The following is a 23893-nucleotide window of genomic DNA, read 5'->3' on the forward strand; positions in this document are numbered from 1 at the left end:
ATTAATAAAAGGAAATATATAAATGTACTCCTATGGCTTGATTAAAAAAAAAAACAATGTTGACTTTAAGAAAACAGGTCTCAAGCTATTTTATGGAAATATTATTTAAAAAATAAAACCCAATGCAAATTGATATGTACATCATCTCAATAGGCATTTGGTTTCAAAAAATTGATTTTATCATAATATAATATATTTCAAGTACACCTTCACTTACAGTCAGACTCCAGAACACCAGAATTAAGCCATGGCATATATGATACTTAAAGTCCATAAAGCTCTGAGGCCCAGCAATATTCTTAAGGGCCTTCTGAATCCAGTTGAAAATGACATGATATCTATCTAGTGAAATTGCTTATGTCCTGATTCACTGAAAATGGTAAAAACATCAGTTTGATCTTTATTTATCAAACTATTCAGCTCATCAAAATATGTTAGTCCTTCCTTTCTAGATAAAGAGGAATTACTCTCCAATGTATGGGAGGTTGCAATTAACAAAACCGACTTTAAAAAGACTTACTTTTATTTGCTCTCCCCTATTGGGTCTATAGATTGGAGAGGTCATCAGGAAGGGCTCAAAGAATGACTTTTTTCTTCACTACATCTTCATGGAGAATGCCTTTGAACTCCCCACTGGAGCTGGATTACAGTTGCAAATATCTTCGTCTGGAGTCATTGCTCCCGGAACCAAGGCTGGAGTAAAACTGGAAGTAGCCAACGTAAGATGCTGTTTGCCTTTTGATTTCTTAGGTTATTACTTTCTTCCAGGGTGGATTTCTTGTTAAAACACATTTAAAAATGTGTTTCCAGTTCAAGACAAAATGCTTCATCATTGTAATCACCTCATTATTTTTTTTATGAAAACTTCAAGCTTCCACCAGAATACACTACCTCACTAGCTCCAGTAGTCGTATGGCCTTAAGACAAGAACTCAGTTCTCTCAGTAAATGAGTATTCCTATCATGTTTTTAATCTGGTTTTGCCTAACGTTAACTTAGGTACTTTCTAGTTCTGGGTAGTATACTCCAACTCTAGAGAACTGAGAACTTGCTTTCCTTCTTCCAAACAAATCCCAGTAATGTTTCCAAAGGTCTGAGTTATCCAGGAAATCTTTGCCCGGAGGTGAGAAAGGGTGGTTGATCTGACTAACAGGGGACTGAAGTATTTAATGAATCTGAATAGGTTGTTTTCTGACTTATAGATGCAGGCTGAACTGGTGGCAAAACCCTCCGTGTCTGTGGAGTTTGTGACAAATATGGGCATCATCATTCCGGACTTCGCTAGGAGTGGAGTCCAGATGAACACCAACTTCTTCCACGAGTCGGGTCTGGAGGCTCATGTTGCCCTAAAAGCTGGGCAGCTGAAGTTTATCATTCCTTCCCCAAAGAGACCAGTCAAGCTGCTCAGTGGAGGGTAATTCTTTCAGCCAAGTCTGCCTAGCCAGTTTGAAAGAGAGAACAGAGAATATACCTGCAGAATTTTGCCAGGCTAAACAGTTGATTGAGATCATTCAGTTCCTGAGGAAGCAGGAGAGGAGTAGAGAGGAAAGATTCCGGGTTACCTATTTTAATTCTAGCCTAGACTTACTACATAACTACATAATTACCTTTCTTCTACTTTTCACGTTTTACTAAACTGTCCTTTATCTTTCTGCTTTGAGACTTATCAAGACCTACTGCTTAATTAGTTTTTATTAAGTTGTGATTTTTTTGTTTATTTGTTTTGAAAATGAAGAAACAATAGCTCTGGAGAGATCATCTTTGGGAAATTAATATTTTCCCCCTAAAAAATACCTAAGAACATATTGATTTGAGGTAGCTAGGTAGGTAAAGCATGAAACTCCTAACCTCGTGATAATGGGATATAGCCTCTTATGGAGAGCTCCATTTTAAGTGGCACCCTCAACCATTGATTTACCTTAGTTTTCATATTTTAGACACATTCATGTGTTCATTCAAAAATAATATTTAATTGGCCAGCCACAGTGGTTCACGCCTGTAATCCCAGCACTTTGGGAGCCCCAGGTGGATGGATCACTTGAGCCCAGGTGTTTAGAGACCAGCCTGGGCAACATGGCAAAACCGCATAGCTACAAAAAAAATAAAATAAATAACAAAACTAGCCAGGCATGGTGGCACATGCCTGTAGCTCCAGCTACTCAGAAGGCTGAGATGGGAGGATCAATTGAGCCCAAGAGTTCAAGCCTTCAGTGAACCATGCTTGCACCACTGCACTCCAGCCTGGGTGACAGAGCAAGACCGTGTCTCACAAAAAACAAAAAATAGTATATTTAATTGCCTAATATATACCACATATGTTGAGTGAGACACACAAGGTCCCTGACCTTTGAACGCTTACATTTTATAAGGGAGACACACAATTAAGCAAGCAGTAATCATAGAGTAAGGGCTAAGTTATAGAAAGTATTAGAGTACCATGAAATTTTATATCACGTAGCCTGTGCTAGTCAGAGAATGCATTCTGAAGCAAGTGTACTTGACCTGATAACTGAGGACTGTGTCAGAGTCATTTAGGCAAAGGAGAAAGGAGTAAGTGTTCCAGGCAAAAGGAAAAGCATGTAATGGCCTGAAGGTAAAGGAATATGGTTCAAGGAACTGGAAGAAGTGCAGAATGGTAAGGTGCTCAGAGATGATGGGGAGAGGTAGGCAGGGGAGAGAGCTTGCCCAGCTGTGAAAGCCATCCTAAGGAGTTTGGACTCTTTTGAAGGCACAGGAGTTGAAAAGGGGAGCAGAAATAAGATAGGGGTGATGTTTTAGAAGAAATATTCTGACTCTAGTGTGGAAAATGGGTAAGAAGGAAGCACAGCTGGACACGAAGAGATCATTGGGCATCTCTTACGATCCTATGTGGCTAAGAGCTGATAATGGCCTGCAATGGAGGAAAGCCAGGTATAGAAAGGAGTGAGCAGATTCTACAACTTTCTAAGAGGCAGAATCATAAGTACTGGGTGATTAACTGGGTATGGGGACAAGGCAAAAGAAAGAAGAAAAGAGGAAGGAGGCGCCCTTCATTTTAATAAGAACTACAGTGGGAGAGCTTCTGGTTTCAAGGAAGGTGACAAATTCAGTTTTGGATGTGCTGTATTTGATGTCCTATGAAACAACCAGTTTAGAAATCTAGCTGGCAAATAGACCTATGGATCTGAGCCCAGTAAAGAGGCTTGGGCTCCACATATGGATTTGGGAATCATTAGTATACAAAGGTTGTTGTGGTTAAACAGCAACTGGTGTAGAGTGAGACATGACAGATGAGGACAGAAATATGGAGAAGACAAACATATAAAGGAAGAAGGGGAATAACCAGTAATGAGTTAGAAGAAGTGACCAGAGAAGCAGAAGGAGAACCAAAGCCATAAAAGGTCACAGAAGCCAAAGAGCAGCCACGGGGGAGATCACCCCATGGGTAGGCGAAAGCTGGCATTAGGACTCCAGCACATCAGCAAAGCTTGGTCTTGTGGCACCCCCAACTTGGAGAAACAATACTTAGAGGAAAATGTGCTATTTCAAAGAAAGCATCCTTAGAAAAAACCAGGCCAATGTTGAACTTTCTTACATGTACTAAGTTTTTAAGTACACACTTGGAAGGAAGGTGCCATCATCTCTTCAGATGTGAGAGGCTCCAGCATCTTAGTCTGGTCATGAGTGCGCAACTCTATGGAAGGCTTCTGGGAGGTCAAGGAAGATGAAACCTAAATATGCCCATTGGATGTAGGAGCAAGGAGGGCATTAGAGACATTGATGAAAGCATTTTCAGAAGATGGAGTGAGCAGTCAGAGCACATAGGGAGGAAGTAGAGACTGCAAAGGCAGACAACTCTCTCGATGGTGAAGAAGATGAGAAAGCAAGAAAAGAAAGAAAGGAGCATAGGGGAGGGGCACAGGGGAAGGGACTTGAGTGTGCTTAATGCGGGTGGAAGGAAGCAGGTAGAGAGTAGGAGATTTCATATGAAAGAGACAGTTTCTCTTGCCCTGCATCGTAGGAAGGAAGGGGCACACTGAAGTTCAGCCCCAGTGATCAGCTATTTAACATCTCTGAGCCTCTGCTTCTGTAAAATGAGAACCATAAGCCTACTGTTGTGGGGATTACAGGTAACAGATGGAAAGAACTCAGCCAGAAGCTTCAGAGTCACTCTCATGGCTTGTCATGTTGATGTTCTTTCTAATATTATTTGTTTCTCAGTAAATTAAATAGTTAGAGATAGGTGTAGACTGAGGGAAGACAGGAGGATAAGGGGGTATTTGCACCCTGAGAATTTGTGATGTTCATTTTGATTCATGACTTGGAAATAACTCAGATATTTTTGTTCTTCACCAGCAACACATTACATTTGGTCTCTACCACCAAAACGGAGGTGATTCCACCTCTCATTGAGAACAGGCAGTCCTGGTCAGTTTGCAAGCAATTCTTTACTGGCCTGAATTACTGCACCTCAGGCGCTTACTCCAACGCCAGCTCCACAGACTCCGCCTCCTACTATCCGCTGACCGGGGACACCAGGTTAGAAATGCTCAGTGCCTGGCCTGGCGTTTTCTCACCTTCCACATCATGGCCACCTAGCATGGCACAGGAAAAAATGCTCTGTGTTGTAAGCCCCCGTCACTAGCCTTCTGGGTTTGCATCATCTTTGGGTATTTAAAGCAGGGTCCTCTGGCCAACAGGTTGGGTGTCCCCTTTTGCTTCCTTGTGCATGGGATGGGATCACAGCACAGATCCCAATTTGCTCCTAATTCAGTGTCCATGTTTCTGAACCCCCAGACCCATTGCTATGAGCTTCCTGGAGCCCACCAATGTGCTTGAAGCCTTCACCATACTTAGGCGGCTCCCTGTCTTCAGCCCCCAAGTTCCAGTGCTTGTTCTCAGCTTTGCTGAAACAACCAGCCAACTCCTGTTCTGCTTGTCCAAAGTCTTGGGAGTCCTGGTGTCTGCCCTTGCCTTGGGTTCTTGTAGGACTGAGGGATCAAAAAGATCATCTTAGTTAAGGGCAAGAGACAATGTTAAAATAAGGACCATATTTTTGTTGCATTTGAGGCTGAATTGTTTTGGGAACATTATCACCATCCTTGAAATCTCTAACATTAGGCACTGTCTTCATTGTTAACATCTTTAGATTAGAGCTGGAACTAAGGCCTACAGGAGAGATTGAGCAGTATTCTGTCAGTGCAACCTATGAGCTCCAGAGAGAGGACAGAGCCTTGGTGGACACCCTGAAGTTTGTAACTCAAGCAGAAGGTGAGTATTCAAAACACAGCTGCCTCATCTCTGCTCGCCGTCTCAGGTTCAGAATTCATGAGGAGAACACATGTAATTTAACCTATTTAACAAATAGGTTAACTGAGTACCCAATAAGCGGCAGGCCTGTTCTAAGACCTGGGGCTAGAACAGTGAACAATGGAGTCTCTGCCTTCATGGAAGTTACAGTGAACAACCAAACAAGTTAACATTTGGAATATCAGATCAGTTCTGAGGAGGAAAACAGAGCAAAGACTGGTCTAGGGAGGGCTAGAAGTAGGAGGGAGGAAGAAGGGCAGGGAAAGCAGTGCATTTGGAATAAGAAAGGAAAGTCTCCCTGGTAAAATGAGCATAAGGAGACCTAACAGAAATAAGAGGAGAAGCCGTGTGTGGTAATACTGTTACAGGCAGAGGGACCAGCAGGTGCAAAGGCCCTTAGGCTGACACACTACTGCCATGTTTCAAGGAAAGGAAGGAAGCCAGTATGGCTGGAGCAGAAAGGCCAGGGAGAAAAGAGGTAGAAGATGAGAACAGAGAGGTATGGAGACGTGAAGGAGGGATGATCTCATGGGCCATGGTAAGGACTTTGGCTTTTTCTATGAATTAAACGAAAGCCATTGGGGAGTCCTCATGATTTGATTTATGTTTATATTGAGAAAAGACTATGGGGAGACAAGGGCAGAGAAACTAATATGTAGGTTATCACAATAATCCAGGCAGGAATCCGTGTTGTTTTGGATTAGGGCAATGGCAGAGGAGATATGAGAAGGGGATGGATTCTGGCCCTATTTTGAAGACTAGGCTGACAAGATTTGCTGATACAGTGGATGTTGAGTGTAAGAGGAAAAGGGGAATGAGGACAAACCTAAGGTTTTCGGCCTGGGCAACTGAAAAATGGAGCTTCCATTTATTGAGATGGAAAGGGCTACTGGAGGAGCAGGTTTTAGGGAATGGGACAAATTTAGGTGTTCACTTTGGAAAAAAATTTATATAGGGATAGTGAGGAGCAGGTTTTAGGGAATGGGGCAAATTTAGGTGTTCACTTTGGAAAAATTTTTATATAGGGATAGCATATCACAAAATTAAACTAGGAAGAAAATCTCATGATAGAAAGCACTGGAGGAGCAGGGCATGCTGGGGAAATAGTGTTTGGTAAACATTGTTTCACGAAGGATATAAAATGGACCAGCATATGGATCGAAGGACGCCTGGGAATCTTGTTACAAAGAAAGGGGGAGTTGGGAGGATGGAGCCCAGGGCAAGGGCAGCAAGGAACCAGGACAGGCATCTTGGATAGAAAGTAATATAGAGATGTCACGTCTTCCTGGCCCAGAAGGGCTGCGAGCCTTTGCTGTTCCACAAACAAGCTAAGTGCTCCCCATTTCAGGGCCTTTGCTTTCCTCACCCTCTGCCTGGAATGTGCTCCTCCCAGAACTCAGCATGGCTCCAACCTCTCTTCATTCTGGTCTCTGCCCACATGTGCCCTTATCAGAGAGAACTTCTCTGACCACCAAGTATGACATAACACTTCTTCTATCCCTTTCTTTTATCCTTGTATCCAGTTTCACTCTTCTTCATAACATTCATTACCATCTGACATGAGCAAGTTCCTTGTCTATTGCCTGTACAGCTCTCCCACTAGAAGGTAAGCCCCATGAAAGCAAGGACTCCCCAGTACCAAGAGCAATGCCCAGCACATAATAGGCTCATAATAGGTGATCCATAAAGACTTGCATACATCAACAGCATTGAGTTTAAAATTATCAGTAAATGAAACCCATTAAAAAAGTTTAATGAGAAAAAAAAATTCAATAAAATCCTGAACTGTGTTTTTGTTTAAGCACATTGATTTCTTGGAGTTTCTCTACTTTTTCCTCTCTTTCCTTCAAAACGTAGCTTATTTATTTATTTATGTATTTATTCTTTTTTTTTTTTTTTTTTTTTGAGACGGAGTCTCGCTCTTTCGCCCAGGCTGCAGTGCAGTGGTGCCATCTTGGCTCACTGCAAGCCCCGCCTCCTGTTTTCACACCATTCTCCTGCCTCAGCCTCCTGAGTAGCTGGGACTACAGGCACCCGCCAACATGCCCGGCTAATTTTTTGTATTTTTAGTAGAGACGGGGATTCACCATGTTAGCCAGAATGGTCTTGATCTCCTGACCTCGTGATCTGCCCATCTTGGCCTCCCAAAGTGCTGGGATTACAGGCGTGAGCCACCGCACCCAGCCCAAAACATAGCTTCTTACTACACATCTCTTGATTCTCTTATACACTCGTCCAGGTGCGAAGCAGACTGAGGCTACCATGACATTCAAATATAATCGGCAGAGTATGACTTTGTCCAGTGAAGTCCAAATTCCGGATTTTGACGTTGACCTCGGAACAATCCTCAGAGTTAATGATGAATCTACTGAGGGCAAAAAGTCTTACAGACTCACCCTGGACATTCAGAACAAGAAAATTACTGAGGTCGCCCTCATGGGCCACCTAAGGTAAGGAAGGCTGAGGGTTATCTGATCTGCTCTGCAGGCCTGGGGGGTTCTTTTCATTATTCCCCTTCCACTTTATACCTGACCAAGCCATGTTCGCCCCTCGTCTATAATCAGAGTGGCAGATAGAGCCCTCAACAATGTTTTTTTTTTTTTTTTTTGAGATGGAGTCTCACTCTGTCACCAGGCTGGAATGCAGTGGCACAATCTTGGCTCACTGCAACCTCCGCCTCCCGAGTTCAAGTGATTCTCCTGCTTAAGCCTCCCAAGGAGCTGGAACTATAGGTGTGTGTCACCACACCCAGCTAATTTTTGTATTTTTAGTAGAGACAGGGTTTCACCATATTGGCCAGGATGGTCTCGATCTCCTGACCTCGTGATCTACCACCTTGGCCTCCCAAAGTGCTGGTATTACAGGTGTGAGCCACTGTGCCCGGCCAAGCTCTCAACATTTTAACCCTCTGCACATGTCCAGTTGGATTTTCCTACCATTTATCAGGCACTTACTATTCATATATCAAGCATAGTGCTGGGTGCTTTAAAGAAATTATCTCGGTCCTCACAATAAACTGCGAGGTCACTGTGAGTTTTCCTGTTTCATGGATAAGAAAATGGTAGCTCAGAGGGGTTAAATCATTTGGTCAAAGTCATAGAGCTAGTAAATAGCAGAGCAGGATTCAAACAGTTTTCAAAAAACTTCTCTTTCTCCTAAACCTGCTTGCAAAGTCCTTAATTTGTGCTGAATGTTGGCTTTAGAAGTTGATGAGTTTGATCTGTGGCTGTTTCTCTGAACCATCCTTGTATCTGGTTTTGATCACCACAAATGGAACTTCTGTTTAATCCTGCATATCTCCTTTGAAAGGACAAAATCACTGGTGCCAACTGATTTTCTTTACCATAGTTGTGACACAAAGGAAGAAAGAAAAATCAAAGGTGTTATTTCCATACCCCGTTTGCAAGCAGAAGCCAGAAGTGAGATCCTCGCCCACTGGTCGCCTGCCAAACTGCTCCTCCAAATGGACTCATCTGCTACAGCTTATGGCTCCACAGTTTCCAAGAGGGTGGCGTGGCATTACGGTACATGTCTCTTCCCCTGTGTGAGCACTTCCAAAGTAATGCAGGTGTTGAGACCTGTGGTTACAGGCTGACCTAGTACCATTCACAACTATTTCCTATGTATTTTCAGATGAAGAGAAGATTGAATTTGAATGGAACACAGGCACCAATGTAGATACCAAAAAAATGACTTCCAATTTCCCTGTGGATCTCTCCGATTATCCTAAGAGCTTGCATATGTATGCTAATAGACTCCTGGATCACAGAGTCCCTCAAACAGACATGACTTTCCGGCACGTGGGTTCCAAATTAATAGTTGTAAGTATGAGTCTGCCAGTCAATAAATACATGGGTATAAGTGCTAATTACATCCTCAACTCTGAGCTAGGTGCAGGAAGGTTTCCAAAGATGTATAAGGCATGCTTCCTGCCCCCCAGGGAATTCTTGGGGAGGAAAAAAAACTTTCACACATGTGTAGTTACCCAGTTACACAAAGCTGAATGTGATACACATCAAAGAGATGCTACTAAGCAGAACAGTTCTTTGCCTAGTGGTATCAAAGGAAGCTTCAGGACACTAGCTAGGAGGCTGACTATGTTAGACATTCCCTTTATAAATATGGACAGTGATCAGTGAGTGGCAACGAAGATTCATAATTTTCTGTTATTTATTTTTAACTTTCAGTGCATTGTCCTGCTTAATAATTAGCTTGTCAAATCTGGATTTTTGCCTAATGTTCATTGCTCTTTGAGGCTCATCCAAGCCCATTACCTTAAAAATCTCCTGTCATTTTGTAGGCAATGAACTCATGGCTTCAGAAGGCATCTGGGAGTCTTCCTTATACCCAGACTTTGCAAGACCACCTCAATAGCCTGAAGGAGTTCAACCTCCAGAACATGGGATTGCCAGACTTCCACATCCCAGAAAACCTCTTCTTAAAAAGGTAAAAGAAGAAACTGGCAAAGCTTCTTGAACCACGCAAAGTAAATGAAAGATTTTACATAGCATGACTTAGACATTTTTTTAATTTAAATTTTTAAGGGAAATAATTTAAGCATTTTAAGGGGATTAATAACTTTAGCACAAACACTGTGGCATCTTTGCATTAGTAAACATGAGAACGGCAACCCTGTCAGGAAGAATCTAAGAAAGTCGTTAGAGGATTCTGGTACTTTCACCCACTGTATAACAGTACAACCTGTTATAAGCAAATTCTCCCTCTGACTGTGAAGAATTCAGAATGGCTAGAGGCGTTACTGACTACAGGCTTGCTGTTAAGTTACAGAGAGTCAGAACAGCCATTGAGCATGAAATGGAGGCAGCATTCTGAGAAAATACTTTAACCCAGGCTTACTGACTTCCATACCTATGTTCTTTCCACAAATCAAGTTGCCTCAATTCAGTTTAGCAAATTTGTATCAAGTATCCCCTATGTGCAAAATGCTAGACTAGGTACAGTGACAAGATAGAAACTGGGTAAGGTATAGTCCTTTCTTTCAAGAAGATACCATGGAGACATCAACAAATGAGAAATAATTAATTATATAAGCAAAATTATGACATGCTCTTTGAGAAAGGTGCAAGGGACTATGTAACTGTAAGAATGAGACAAATTGGCTATGACTTAGGTGGGATGGTAATGATAAGGAGTGGCTCTTAGAAGAGCTTTGTCAGGATTTGAGTGTTTGACAGGTGGAGGTAAAAGCGAAGGGGTCCAGGCATAGGAGTAGCACAAGGAAAAGTGCAGAGTGGCTTTGGGAATGGGGCAAGTACAATATTGCTGTGAAGGTCAGAAGCAGAGAACTTTGAATGACTGATGTCTGACTGTGGGGATGTTGTCTTTGTTGTTCATTTCAGCGATGGCCGGGTCAAATATACCTTGAACAAGAACAGTTTGAAAATTGAGATTCCTTTGCCTTTTGGTGGCAAATCTTCCAGAGATCTAAAGATGTTAGAGACTGTTAGGACACCAGCCCTCCACTTCAAGTCTGTGGGATTCCATCTGCCATCTCGAGAGTTCCAAGTCCCTACTTTTACCATTCCCGAGTTGTATCAACTACAAGTGCCTCTCCTGGGTGTTCTAGACCTCTCCACGAATGTCTACAGCAACTTGTACAACTGGTCTGCCTCCTACAGTGGTGGCAACACCAGCACAGACCATTTCAGCCTTCGGGCTCATTACCATATGAAGGCTGACTCTGTGGTTGACCTGCTTTCCTACAACGTGCAAGGTGAGCTATGCTCAGGTAAAGGGTGCACAGGGCTAGTTCACGGCAGGCTCTAAGAGGAGAGCCTCCTCCAGGGAGGAAAGGACTTTGGTTTTCTAGCAGATAATCTTCCTTGCTACTTGGAAGTTTTATTTTATTCAACAAATAGAAATATTTATTAAACATATCACATGTATTAAATATTCTAGTAGGCAGTAACAGAAAGTAGACAGATAAGCCAGCAATTATAATTCAGTGCGAGAGGTGCTATGATAAAGTGTAGTATATAAGTATAAGGTAGAGTGGAAGCACTCAGCAAGGGAACCTAAACAAAGCCTGTGGTGGTCAGGAAAGGCTTCCTGGAGGAATGCCTTTTGCTATCAGATTTTATCTTTGCATTACAGATGGAGGAGTCTATTGCACAATTGGCCCAGAAAAATGGGACTTTATTATTGAAAGACTTTCAACATAGAGATTGCTCTGGAAAGGTACTGCTTAATTTAACCAATGTCTTTTCATTTTTATTATAGGATCTGGAGAAACAACATATGACCACAAGAATACGTTCACACTATCATGTGATGGGTCTCTACGCCACAAATTTCTAGATTCGAATATCAAATTCAGTCATGTAGAAAAACTTGGAAACAACCCAGTCTCAAAAGGTTTACTAACATTCGATGCATCTAGTTCCTGGGGACCACAGATGTCTGCTTCAGTTCATTTGGACTCAAAAAAGAAACAGCATTTGTTTGTCAAAGAAGTCAAGATTGATGGGCAGTTCAGAGTCTCTTCATTCTATGCTAAAGGCACATATGGCCTGTCTTGTCAGAGGGATCCTGACACTGGCCGGCTCAACGGAGAGTCCAACCTGAGGTTTAATTCCTCCTACCTCCAAGGCACCAACCAGATAACAGGAAAATATGAAGATGGAACCCTCTCCCTCACCTCCACCTCTGATCTGCAAAGTGGCATCATTAAAAATACTGCTTCCCTGAAGTATGAGAACTACGAGCTGACTTTAAAATCTGACACCAATGGGAAGTATAAGAACTTTGCCACTTCTAACAAGATGGATATGACCTTCTCTAAGCAAAATGCACTGCTGCGTTCTGAGTATCAGGCTGATTACGAGTCATTGAGGTTCTTCAGCCTGCTTTCTGGATCACTAAATTCCCATGGTCTTGAGTTAAATGCTGACATCTTGGGCACGGACAAAATCAATAGTGGCGCTCACAAGGCGACACTAAGGATTGGCCAAGATGGAATATCTACCAGTGCAACGACCAACTTGAAGTATAGTCTCCTGGTGCTGGAGAATGAGCTGAATGCAGAGCTTGGCCTCTCTGGGGCATCTATGAAATTAACAACAAATGGCCGCTTCAGGGAACACAATGCAAAATTCAGTCTGGATGGGAAAGCCGCCCTTACAGAGCTATCACTGGGAAGTGCTTATCAGGCCATGATTCTGGGTGTCGACAGCAAAAACATTTTCAACTTCAAGATCAGTCAAGAAGGACTTAAGCTCTCAAACGACATGATGGGCTCATATGCCGAAATGAAATTTGACCACACAAACAGTCTGAACATTGCAGGCTTATCACTGGACTTCTCTTCAAAACTTGACAACATTTACAGCTCTGACAAGTTTTATAAGCAAACTTTTAATTTACAGCTACAGCCCTATTCTCTGGTAACTACTTTAAACAGTGACCTGAAATACAATGCTCTGGATCTCACCAACAATGGGAAACTACGGCTAGAACCCCTGAAGCTGCATGTGGCTGGTAACCTAAAAGGAGCCTACCAAAATAATGAAATAAAACACATCTATGCCATCTCTTCTGCTGCCTTATCAGCAAGCTATAAAGCAGACACTGTTGCTAAGGTTCAGGGTGTGGAGTTTAGCCATCGGCTCAACACAGACATTGCTGGGCTGGCTTCAGCCGTTGACATGAGCACAAACTATAATTCAGACTCACTGCATTTCAGCAATGTCTTCCGTTCTGTAATGGCCCCATTTACCATGACCATCGATGCACATACAAATGGCAACGGGAAACTCGCTCTCTGGGGAGAACATACTGGGCAGCTGTATAGCAAATTCCTGTTGAAAGCAGAACCTCTGGCATTTACTTTCTCTCATGATTACAAAGGCTCCACAAGTCATCATCTCATGTCTAGGAAAAGCATCAGTACAGCTCTTGAACACAAAGTCAGTGCCCTGCTTACTCCAGCTGAGCAGACAGGCACCTGGAAACTCAAGACCCAATTTAACAACAATGAATACAGCCAGGACTTGGATGCTTACAACACTAAAGACAAAATTGGTGTGGAGCTTAGTGGACGAGCCCTGGCCGACCTAACTCTACTAGACTCCCCAATTAAAGTGCCACTTTTACTCAGTGAGCCCGTCAATATCATTGATGCTTTAGAGATGAGAGATGCCGTTGAGAAGCCCCAAGAATTTACAATTGTTGCTTTTGTAAAGTATGATAAAAACCAAGATGTTCACGCCATTAACCTCCCGTTTTTTGAGACCTTGCAAGAATATTTTGAGAGGAATCAACGAACCTTTATAGTTGTACTGGAAAACATACAGAGAGACCTGAAGCACATCAATATTGATCAATTTGTAAGAAAATACAGAGCAGCCCTGGGAAAACTCCCACAGCAAGTTAATGATTATCTGAATTCATTCAACTGGGAGACACAAGTTTCACATGCCAAGGAGAAACTGACTGCTCTCACAGAAAAGTATAGAATTACAGAAAATGATATACAAATTGCATTAGATGATGCCAAAATCAACTTCAATGAAAAACTATCTCAACTGCAGACATATATGATACAATTTGATCAGTATATTAAAGATAATTATGATATAAATGATTTGAAAATAGCTATTGCTAATATTATTGATCAAATCATTGAAAAATTAAAAAGTCTTGATGAGCACTATCATATCCATGTAAATTTAGTAAAAACAATCCATGATCTACATTTGTTTATTGAAAATATTGATTTTAACAAAAATGGAAGTAGTACTGCATCCTGGATTCAAAATGTGGATACTAAGTACCAAATCAGAATCCAGATACAAGAAAAACTGCAGCAGCTTAAGAGACACATACAGAATATAGACATCCAGCACCTAGCTGGAAAGTTAAAACAACACGTTGAGGCTATTGATGTTAGAGTGCTTTTAGATCAGTTGAGAACTACAATTTCATTTGAAAGAATAAATGACATTCTTGAGCATGTCAAACACTTTGTTATAAATCTTATTGGGGATTTTGAAGTAACTGAGAAAATCAATGCCTTCAGAGCCAAAGTCCATGAGTTAATTGAGAGGTATGAAGTAGACCAACAAATCCAGGTTTTAATGGATAAATTAGTAGAGCTGGCCCACCAATACAAGTTGAAGGAGACTATTCAGAAGCTAAGCAATATCCTACAACAAGTTAAGATAAAAGATTACTTTGAGAAATTGGTTGGATTTGTTGATGATGCTGTCAAGCAGCTTGATGAATTATCTTTTAAAACAGTCATTGAAGATGTTAACAAATTCCTTGACATGTTGATAAAGAAATTAAAGTCATTTGATTACCACCAGTTTGTAGATGAAACCAATAACAAAATCCATGAGGTGACTCAGAGACTCAATGGTGAAATTCAGGCTCTGGAACTACCACAAAAAGCTGAAGCATTAAAACTGGTTTTAGAGGAAACCAAGGCCACAGTCACAGTGTATCTGGAAAGCCTACAGGACACCAAAATAACCTTAATCATCGATTGGTTACAGGATGCTTTAAGTTCAGCATCTTTGGCTCACGTGAAGGCCAAATTCCGAGAGACTCTAGAAGATACACGAGACCGAATGTATCAAATGGACATTCAGCAGGAACTTCAACGATACCTGTCTCTGGTAGGCCAAGTTTATAGCACACTTGTCACCTACATTTCTGATTGGTGGACTCTTGCTGCTAAGAACCTTACTGACTTTGCAGAGCAGTATTCTATCCAAGATTGGGCTAAACGTGTGAAAGCATTGGTAGAGCAAGGGTTCACTGTTCCTGAAATCAAGACCGTCCTTGGGACCATGCCTGCCTTTGAAGTCAGTCTTCAGGCTCTTCAGAAAGCTACCTTCCAGACACCTGATTTTATAGTCCCCCTAACAGATTTGAGGATTCCATCAGTTCAGATAAACTTCAAAGAGTTAAAAGATATAAAAATCCCATCCAGGTTTTCCACACCAGAATTTACCATCCTTAACACCTTCCACATTCCTTCCTTTACAATTGACTTTGTAGAAATAAAAGTAAAGATCATCAGAACCATTGACCAGATGCTGAACAGTGAGCTGCAGTGGCCCGTTCCAGAAGTATATCTCAGAGATCTGAAGGTGGAGGACATTCCTCTAGCGAGAATCACCCTGCCAGACTTCCATTTACCAGAAATCGCAATTCCAGAATTCATAATCCCAAATCTCAACCTTAAAGATTTTCAAGTTCCTGACCTTCACATACCAGAATTCCAGCTTCCCCACATCTCACACACAATTGAAGTACCTACTTTTGGCAAGCTGTACAGTATTTTGAAAATCCAATCTCCTCTTTTCACATTAGATGCAAATGCTGACATAGGGAATGGAACCACTTCAGCGAACGAAGCAGGTATCACAGCTTCCATCACTGCCAAAGGAGAGTCCAAATTAGAAGTTCTCAATTTTGATTTTCAAGCAAATGCACAACTCTCAAACCCTAAGATTAATCCGCTGGCTCTGAAGGAGTCCCTGAAGTTTTCCAGCAAGTACCTGAGAACAGAGCATGGGAGTGAAATGCTGTTTTTTGGAAATGCTATTGAAGGAAAATCAAACACAGTGGCAAGTTTACACACAGAAAAAAATACGCTGGAGCTTAGTAATGGAGTGATTGTCAAGATAAACAATCAGCTTACCCTGGATAGCAACACTAAGTACTTCCACAAATTGAACATCCCCAAACTGGACTTCTCTAGTCAGGCTGACCTGCGCAACGAGATCAAGACACTGTTGGAAGCTGGCCACATAGCATGGACTTCTTCTGGAAAAGGGTCATGGAAATGGGCCTGCCCCAGATTCTCAGATGAGGGAACACATGAATCACAAATTAGTTTCACCATAGAAGGACCCTTCACTTCCTTTGGACTGTCCAATAAGATCAATAGCAAACACCTAAGAGTAAACCAAAACTTGGTTTATGAATCTAGCTCCCTCAACTTTTCTAAATTTGAAATTCAATCACAAGTTGATTCCCAGCATGTGGGCCACAGTGTGCTAACTGCTAAAGGCACGGCGCTGTTTGGAGAAGGGAAGGCAGAGTTTACTGGGAGGCATGATGCTCATTTAAATGGAAAGGTTATTGGAACTTTGAAAAATTCTCTTTTCTTTTCAGCCCAGCCATTTGAGATCACGGCATCCACAAACAATGAAGGGAATTTGAAAGTTAGTTTTCCATTAAGATTAACAGGGAAGATAGACTTCCTGAATAACTATGCACTGTTTCTGAGTCCCAGTGCCCAGCAAGCAAGTTGGCAAGTAAGTGCTAGGTTCAATCAGTATAAGTACAACCAAAATTTCTCTGCTGGAAACAATGAGAACATTATGGAGGCCCACGTAGGAATAAGTGGAGAAGCAAATCTGGATTTCTTAAACATTCCCTTAACAATTCCTGAAATGCGTCTACCTTACACAATAATCACAACTCCTCCACTGAAAGATTTCTCTCTATGGGAAAGAACAGGCTTGAAGGAATTCTTGAAAACAACAAAGCAATCATTTGATTTAAGTGTAAAAGCTCAGTATATGAAAAACAAACACAGGCATTCCATCACAAATCCTTTGGCTGTGCTTTATGAGTTTATCAGTCAGAGCATCAAATCCTTTGACAGGCATTTTGAAAAAGCCAGAAACAATGCATTAGATTTTGTCACCAAATCCTATAATGAAGCAAAAATTAAGTTTGATAAGTACAAAGCTGAAAAATCTCACGATGAGCTCCCCAGGACCTTTCAAATTCCTGGATACACTGTTCCAGTTGTCAATGTTGAAGTGTCTCCATTCACCATAGAGATGTCGGCATTCGGCTATGTGTTCCCAAAAGCAGTCAGCATGCCTAGTTTCACCATCCTAGGTTCTGACATCCGTGTGCCTTCATACACATTAATCCTGCCATCCTTAGCACTGCCAGTCCTTCATGTCCCTAGAAATCTCAAGCTTTCTCTTCCAGATTTCAAGGAATTGTGTACCATAAGCCATATTTTTATTCCTGCCATGGGCAATATTACCTATGATTTCTCCTTTAAATCAAGTGTCATCACACTGAATACCAATGCTGAACTTTTTAACCAGTCAGATATTGTTGCTCATCTCCTTTCTTCATCTTCATCTGTCATTGACGCACTGCAGTACAAATTAGAGGGCACCACAAGATTGACAAGAAAAAGGGGATTGAAGTTAGCCACAGCTCTGTCTTTGAGCAACAAATTTGTGGAGGGTAGTCATAACAGTACTATGAGCTTAACCAAGAAAAATATGGAAGCATCAGTGGCAACAACCGCAAAAGCCCAAATTCCAATTTTGAGGATGAATTTCAAGCAAGAACTTAATGGAAATACCAAGTCAAAACCTACTGTCTCTTCCTCCATGGAATTTAAGTATGATTTCAATTCTTCAATGCTGTACTCTACCGCTAAAGGAGCAGTTAACCACAAGCTCAGCTTGGAAAGCCTCACCTCTTACTTTTCCATTGAGTCATCTACCAAAGGAGATGTCAAGGGTTCGGTTCTTTCTCGGGAATATTCAGGAACTATTGCTAGTGAGGTCAACACTTACTTGAATTCCAAGAGCACACGGTCTTCAGTGAAGCTGCAGGGCACTTCCACAATTGATGATATCTGGAACCTTGAAGTAAAAGAAAATTTTGCTGGAGAAGCCACATTCCAACGCATATATTCCCTCTGGGAGCACAGTACGAAAAACCACTTACAGCTAGAGGGCCTCTTTTTCACAAACGGAGAACTTACAAGCAAAGCCACCCTGGAACTCTCTCCATGGGAAATGTCAGCTCTTGTTCAGGTCCATGCAAGTCAGCCCAGTTCCTTCCTTGATTTCCCCCACTTTGGCCAAGAAGTGGCCCTGAATGCTAACACGAAGAACCAGAAGATCAGATGGAAAAATGAAGTCTGGGTTCATTCTGGGTCTTTCCAGAGCCATGTCGAGCTTTCCAATGACCAAGAAAAGGCACACCTTAACATTGCAGGATCCTTAGAAGGACACCTAAGGTTCCTCAAAAATATCATCCTACCAGTCTATGACAAGAGCCTATGGGACTTCCTAAAGCTGGATGTAACCACCAGCATTGGTAGGAGACAGCATCTTCGTGTTTCAACTGCCTTTGTGTACACCAAAAACCCCAATGGCTATTCATTCTCCATCCCTGTAAAAGTTTTGGCTGATAAATTCATTATTCCTGGGCTGAAACTAAATGATCTAAATTCAGTTCTTGTCATGCCTACGTTCCATGTCCCATTTACAGATCTTCAGGTCCCATCCTACAAACTTGACTTCAGAGAAATAAAAATCTATAAGAAGCTGAGAACTTCATCATTTGCCCTCAACCTACCAACACTCCCCGAGGTAAAATTCCCTGAAGTTGATGTGTTAACAAAATATTCTCAACCAGAAGACTCCTTGATTCCCTTTTTTGAGATAACCGTGCCTGAATCTCAGTTAACTGTGTCCCAGTTCACGCTTCCAAAAAGTGTTTCAGTTGGCATTGCTGCTTTGGATCTAAATGCGGTAGCCAACAAGATCGCAGACTTTGAGTTGCCCACCATCATCGTGCCTAAGCAGACCATTGAGATTCCCTCCATTAAGTTCTCTGTACCTGCTGGAATTTTCATTCCTTCCTTTCGAGCACTGACTGCACGCTTTGAGGTAGACTCTCCCCTTTCTAATGCCACTTGGAGTGCCAGTTTGAAAAACAAAGCAGATCATGTTGAAATAGATCTGGATTCCACATGCAGCTCAACTATACAGTTCCTGGAATATGAACTAAATGGTAAGAAATATCCTGCCTCCTCCCCTAGATACTGTATATTTTCAACAAGAGTTATGCATAAATAATTATGTATTTAGTTGTGAGTAGATGTACAATTACTCAATATCACAAAATTTTAAGAAAAGAGATACATGTATACCCTACACGTAAAAACCAAACTGTAGAAAATCTAGTGCCGTTCAAGACAAACAGCTTTAAAGAAAATGGATTTTTCTGTAATTATTTTGGGACTAACAATGTCTTTTAACTATTTATTTTAAAACAACTGTGAGCTGTACATTGCATGTTTTAAACATAAGTATCTGGTTAGGATAGAATTGTCCCAGTTTTCACAATGAAAACATCTACATCCTACTGTTATGAATCTAATAAAATACAAAATCTCTCCTATACAGTTGTGGGAACACACAAAATCGAAGATGGTATGTTAGCCTCTAAGACTAAAGGAACATTTGCACACCGTGACTTCAGCGCAGAATATGAAGAAGATGGCAAATATGAAGGACTTCAGTATGGAGCTTTTATTGCAACCTTATCCCTTTTGAAAATTCATTGTGATTTTCATCATCTCCATACCCCTTTCGTGATGGCTCATCTGTTTTTCTACTTTCAGGGAATGGGAAGGAAAAGCGCACCTCAATATCAAAAGCCCAGCGTTCACTGATCTCCATCTGCGCTACCAGAAAGACAAGAAAGGCATCTCCACCTCAGCAGCCTCCCCAGCCATAGGCACCGTGGGCATGGATATGGATGAAGATGATGACTTTTCTAAATGGAACTTCTACTACAGCCCTCAGGTAAATACCACCTAATGAGTGACACGCACCCAAGAGCGAGTGGAGAATTGGGGCAGATACATTTAATTCAGGACCAAATATTCATTCAGAGATTCCCCAGACTAGGTGAAAGACAGGCAGTAAGCAACTTCTTCTCTGAGGAAATATACTCTAGAAAGTATTACAATGAGTCCTTGATTGATTTTAAGTTTTAGATGTACACATGACACCCTATCAGCACTATTATTTATTAATTCTGGGCAAATCCAGGAAGATGAGGGTTATACCTCATCATCTAAATCATAGGCAAGCTCAACCATAGGCAGGGTATATTTTTCAGAGAGTGCTGGTTTCTGTAGTATTTAAAACTTTAAAATTCTTCCCCACAATAGAATTGCTAGATGAGATACATCGAATTCCTCTCATGTCATTTACAAGCTCTGCCAGGGCCAAATCAAGGGTGACGTTACCAGAGAAGAAGAGCAAACATGGTTCTATTACTGTTACTAAAAGTTTGTCATGGGCTTGGAGAATGCGTACTGATATTGGGATTCTGGGTCTCTGCAGGGTGGGCTCCAACTTGCCTTTTTTTGCTGTTTCTTCTTTCCCTATCTGTCATTTCCTGACTCTTCTTCTCTCTCCTCTTTTCTCTTCCCCCTCCTCCTCTTCCAGTTTTCAGTCCTAGGAAGGCTTTAATGTTAAGTGTCACAATGTGAATGCCAAACAGCAAGCATTTTTTTAAATCCTTTCTGGGGCATGTGATAAAGAGAAATTAACAACAGTAGACTTATTTAACCATAAAACAAACACATGAACTGACATATGAAAGATAAATCCCTTTCAGTATATGAAAGATTCTCTGATCTTTATTTTTAACTGCTAATGAAGTTTTAGTGTACTATATTATGTAATTGGAGTAATTGAAAACATGTTCTTTTTTTTTTTTTTTTTTTTTCTCTATGTAGTCTTCTCCAGATAAAAAACTCACCATATTCAAAACTGAGCTGAGGGTCCGGGAATCTGATGAGGAAACTCAGATCAAAGTTAATTGGGAAGAGGAGGCAGCTTCTGGCTTGCTAACCTCTCTGAAAGACAACATGCCCAAGGCCACAGGGGCCCTTTATGATTATGTCAACAAGTACCACTGGGAACACACAGGGCTCACCCTGAGAGAAGCGTCTTCAAAGCTGAGAAGAAATCTGCAGAACAATGCTGAATGGGTTTATCAAGGGGCCATTAGGCAAATTGATGATATCGACATGCGGTTCCAGAAAGCAGCCAGTGGCACCACTGGGACCTACCAAGAGTGGAAAGACAAGGCCCAGAATCTGTACCAGGAACTGTTGACTCAGGAAGGCCAAGCCAGTTTCCAGGGATTCAAGGATAAGGTGTTTGACAGCTTGGTACAAGTTACTCAAGAATTCCATATGAAAGTCAAGCATCTGATTGACTCACTCATTGATTTTCTGAACTTCCCCAGATTCCAGTTTCCGGGGAAACCTGGGACATACACTAGGGAGGAACTTTGCACTATGTTCATAAGGGAGGTAGGGACAGTACTGTCCCAGGTATATTCGAAAGTCCATAACGGTTCAGAAATACTGTTTTCCTATTTCCAAGACCTGGTGATTACACTTCCTTTCGAGTTAAGGAGACATAAACTAATAGATGTAATCTCGATGTATAGGGAACTGTTGAAAGATTTATCAAAAGAAGCCCAAGAGGTATTTAAAGCCATTCAGTCTCTCAAGACCACAGAGGTGCTACGTAATCTTCAGGACCTTTTACAATTTATTTTCCAACTAATAGAAGATAACATTAAAGAGCTGAAAGAGATGAAATTTACTAATCTTATTAATTATATCCAAGATGAGATCAACACAATCTTCAATGATTATATCCCGTTTGTTTTTAAATTGTTGAAAGAAAACCTATGCCTTAATCTTCATAAGTTCAATGAATTTATTCAAAATGAGCTTCAGGAAGCTTCTCAAGAGTTACAGCAGATCCATCAATACATTATGGCCCTTCGTGAAGAATATTTTGATCCAAGTATAGTTGGCTGGACAGTGAAATATTATGAACTTGAAGAAAAGATAGTCAGTCTGATCAAGAACCTGTTCGTTGCTTTTAAGGACTTCCATTCCGAATATATTGTCAGTGCCTCTGACTTTACTTCCCAACTCTCAAGTCAAGTTGAGCAATTTCTGCACGGAAATATTCAGGAATATCTTAGCATCCTTACCGATCCAGATGGAAAAGGGAAAGAGAAGATTGCAGAGCTTTCTACCACTGCTCAGGAAATAATTAAAAGCCAGGCCATTGCGATGAAGGAAATAATTTCTGATTACCACCAGCAGTTTAGATATAAACTGCAAGATTTTTCAGACCAACTCTCTGATTACTATGAAAAATTTATTGCTGAATCCAAAAGACTGATTGACCTGTCCATTCAAAACTACCACACATTTCTGATATACATCATGGAGTTACTGAAAAAGCTGCAATCAACCACAGTCATGAACCCCTACATGAAGCTTGCTCCAGGAGAACTTACTATCATCCTCTAACTGTTTAAAAGCAATCTTCATTTATTCTTCTTTTCCAATTGAACTTTCACATAGCACAGAAAACATTCAAACTGCCTATATTGATAAAACCATACAGTGAGCCAGCCCTGCAGTAGGCAGTAGACTATAAGCAGAAGCACATATGAACTGGACCTGCACCAAAGCTGGCACCAGGGCTCTGAAGGTCTCTGAATTCAGAAGGATGGCATTTTTTGCAAGTTAAAGAAAATCAGGATCTGAGCTATTTTGCTAAACTTGGGGGAGGAGGAACAAATAAATGGAGTCTTTATTGTGTATCATACCACTCAATGTGGCTCATTTGTATTGAAAGACAGTGAAACGAGGGCATTGATGCAAATGTTCTGGCACAGCAAAACCTCTAGAACATATAGTGTGATTTAAGTAACAGAATAAAAATGGAAATGGAGAAATTGTGGAGGGAAATATTTTGTAAAAATATTTAAAAAGATGAGGTAATTGTGTTTTTATAATTAAATATTTTATAATTAAAATATTTATAATTAAATATTTTATAAAGTATAATTACATATTTTATAATTAAAGTATTTATAATTACATATTTTATAATTCAGTATTTTATAAATAGTTACAAAATAGGAAAAAATTAAAAAGACGAGGTTATTGATCTCAGAAATTGTATTTGCCAAGTGAGAAGGAAAAAATATTCACAAAGGCTTGTACACACTTTGATCACAAAGGCTTGTACACACACACCTCTGGTGTCTTCATGTGCTACATAGTCTTCTTCACTGACAGTCTGCCTTTGCAAGTCAAGGCTCTCCGGTAGGCCTTGAGGTGAAACAACAGATCCTTTATTTCACTCAGCCTGCCAGGAGTGGAGAAGGAATGGCTAGGGAGTCCTAGCCCCAGGGGCTTCATGGCAATACGGGCCCCACATGTCTCCCTGGAGCTCTGCCAGGATCCATTCAAGGCAAAGAAAGTATGATTCGGAGAGAAGGGGTGGAGATGTAGATTCCTAACAATTCTGCCACCCAACATACATGTATGCTCTTTAGGCTCTTAAACATCCTTATTTTTCCAAATGTAATATCCAACAGTCCCAAGTGTAATAAAAACCCAAGGGTTTCTCCTGTCACATCCACTCACTTCATACTCTGATTTTAAACACTGGCAATGTCCAGTCAGAACCTCCAAGCTGAGCTCTAGAAAGAGAAAGCTGCAAAAAACCTGTGCAACAAAACTTGCACTCATATCACTGACAAGGGTAGATATAAAACAGCACATTCTTTTCCATGACACTGAAGAGCAAAGGAAGAGTGTAACTTGGGGGCAATAAGAAATTGGAGGTCACCATCTCCCAAATCCTACATGAGGTCTATTTGGAAAAGACCTCCCTTTTAAATTCAAAAATCCTTCAACCTCCACCATTCTTTCATAAAGCTTCACATTCTCTTGGTGAAGCCCA

General features: G+C 41.1%; 1 protein-coding gene across 1 annotated transcript in view; it reads left to right on the forward strand.

The window, feature by feature from the left end:
• Positions 1–22869, forward strand: part of APOB (apolipoprotein B) — a 42950-nt gene extending 20081 nt beyond the window's left edge. Inside the window, exons 17-29 of the mRNA XM_055252433.2 lie at positions 552–719; positions 1202–1413; positions 4335–4517; positions 5128–5249; positions 7528–7738; positions 8637–8812; positions 8922–9109; positions 9589–9734; positions 10649–11022; positions 11529–19100; positions 19496–19610; positions 19714–19897; positions 20842–22869. Of these exons, the coding sequence (XP_055108408.2) occupies positions 552–719; positions 1202–1413; positions 4335–4517; positions 5128–5249; positions 7528–7738; positions 8637–8812; positions 8922–9109; positions 9589–9734; positions 10649–11022; positions 11529–19100; positions 19496–19610; positions 19714–19897; positions 20842–22446 (11256 nt within the window). The 3' untranslated portion in view covers positions 22447–22869. The remainder of the gene's footprint in view (positions 1–551; positions 720–1201; positions 1414–4334; positions 4518–5127; positions 5250–7527; positions 7739–8636; positions 8813–8921; positions 9110–9588; positions 9735–10648; positions 11023–11528; positions 19101–19495; positions 19611–19713; positions 19898–20841) is intronic.
• Positions 22870–23893: the final 1024 nt, after the last annotated feature.

The sequence above is a fragment of the Symphalangus syndactylus genome, chromosome 18, assembly GCF_028878055.3.
Source record: "Symphalangus syndactylus isolate Jambi chromosome 18, NHGRI_mSymSyn1-v2.1_pri, whole genome shotgun sequence".
Lineage (NCBI taxonomy): Eukaryota > Metazoa > Chordata > Mammalia > Primates > Hylobatidae > Symphalangus > Symphalangus syndactylus.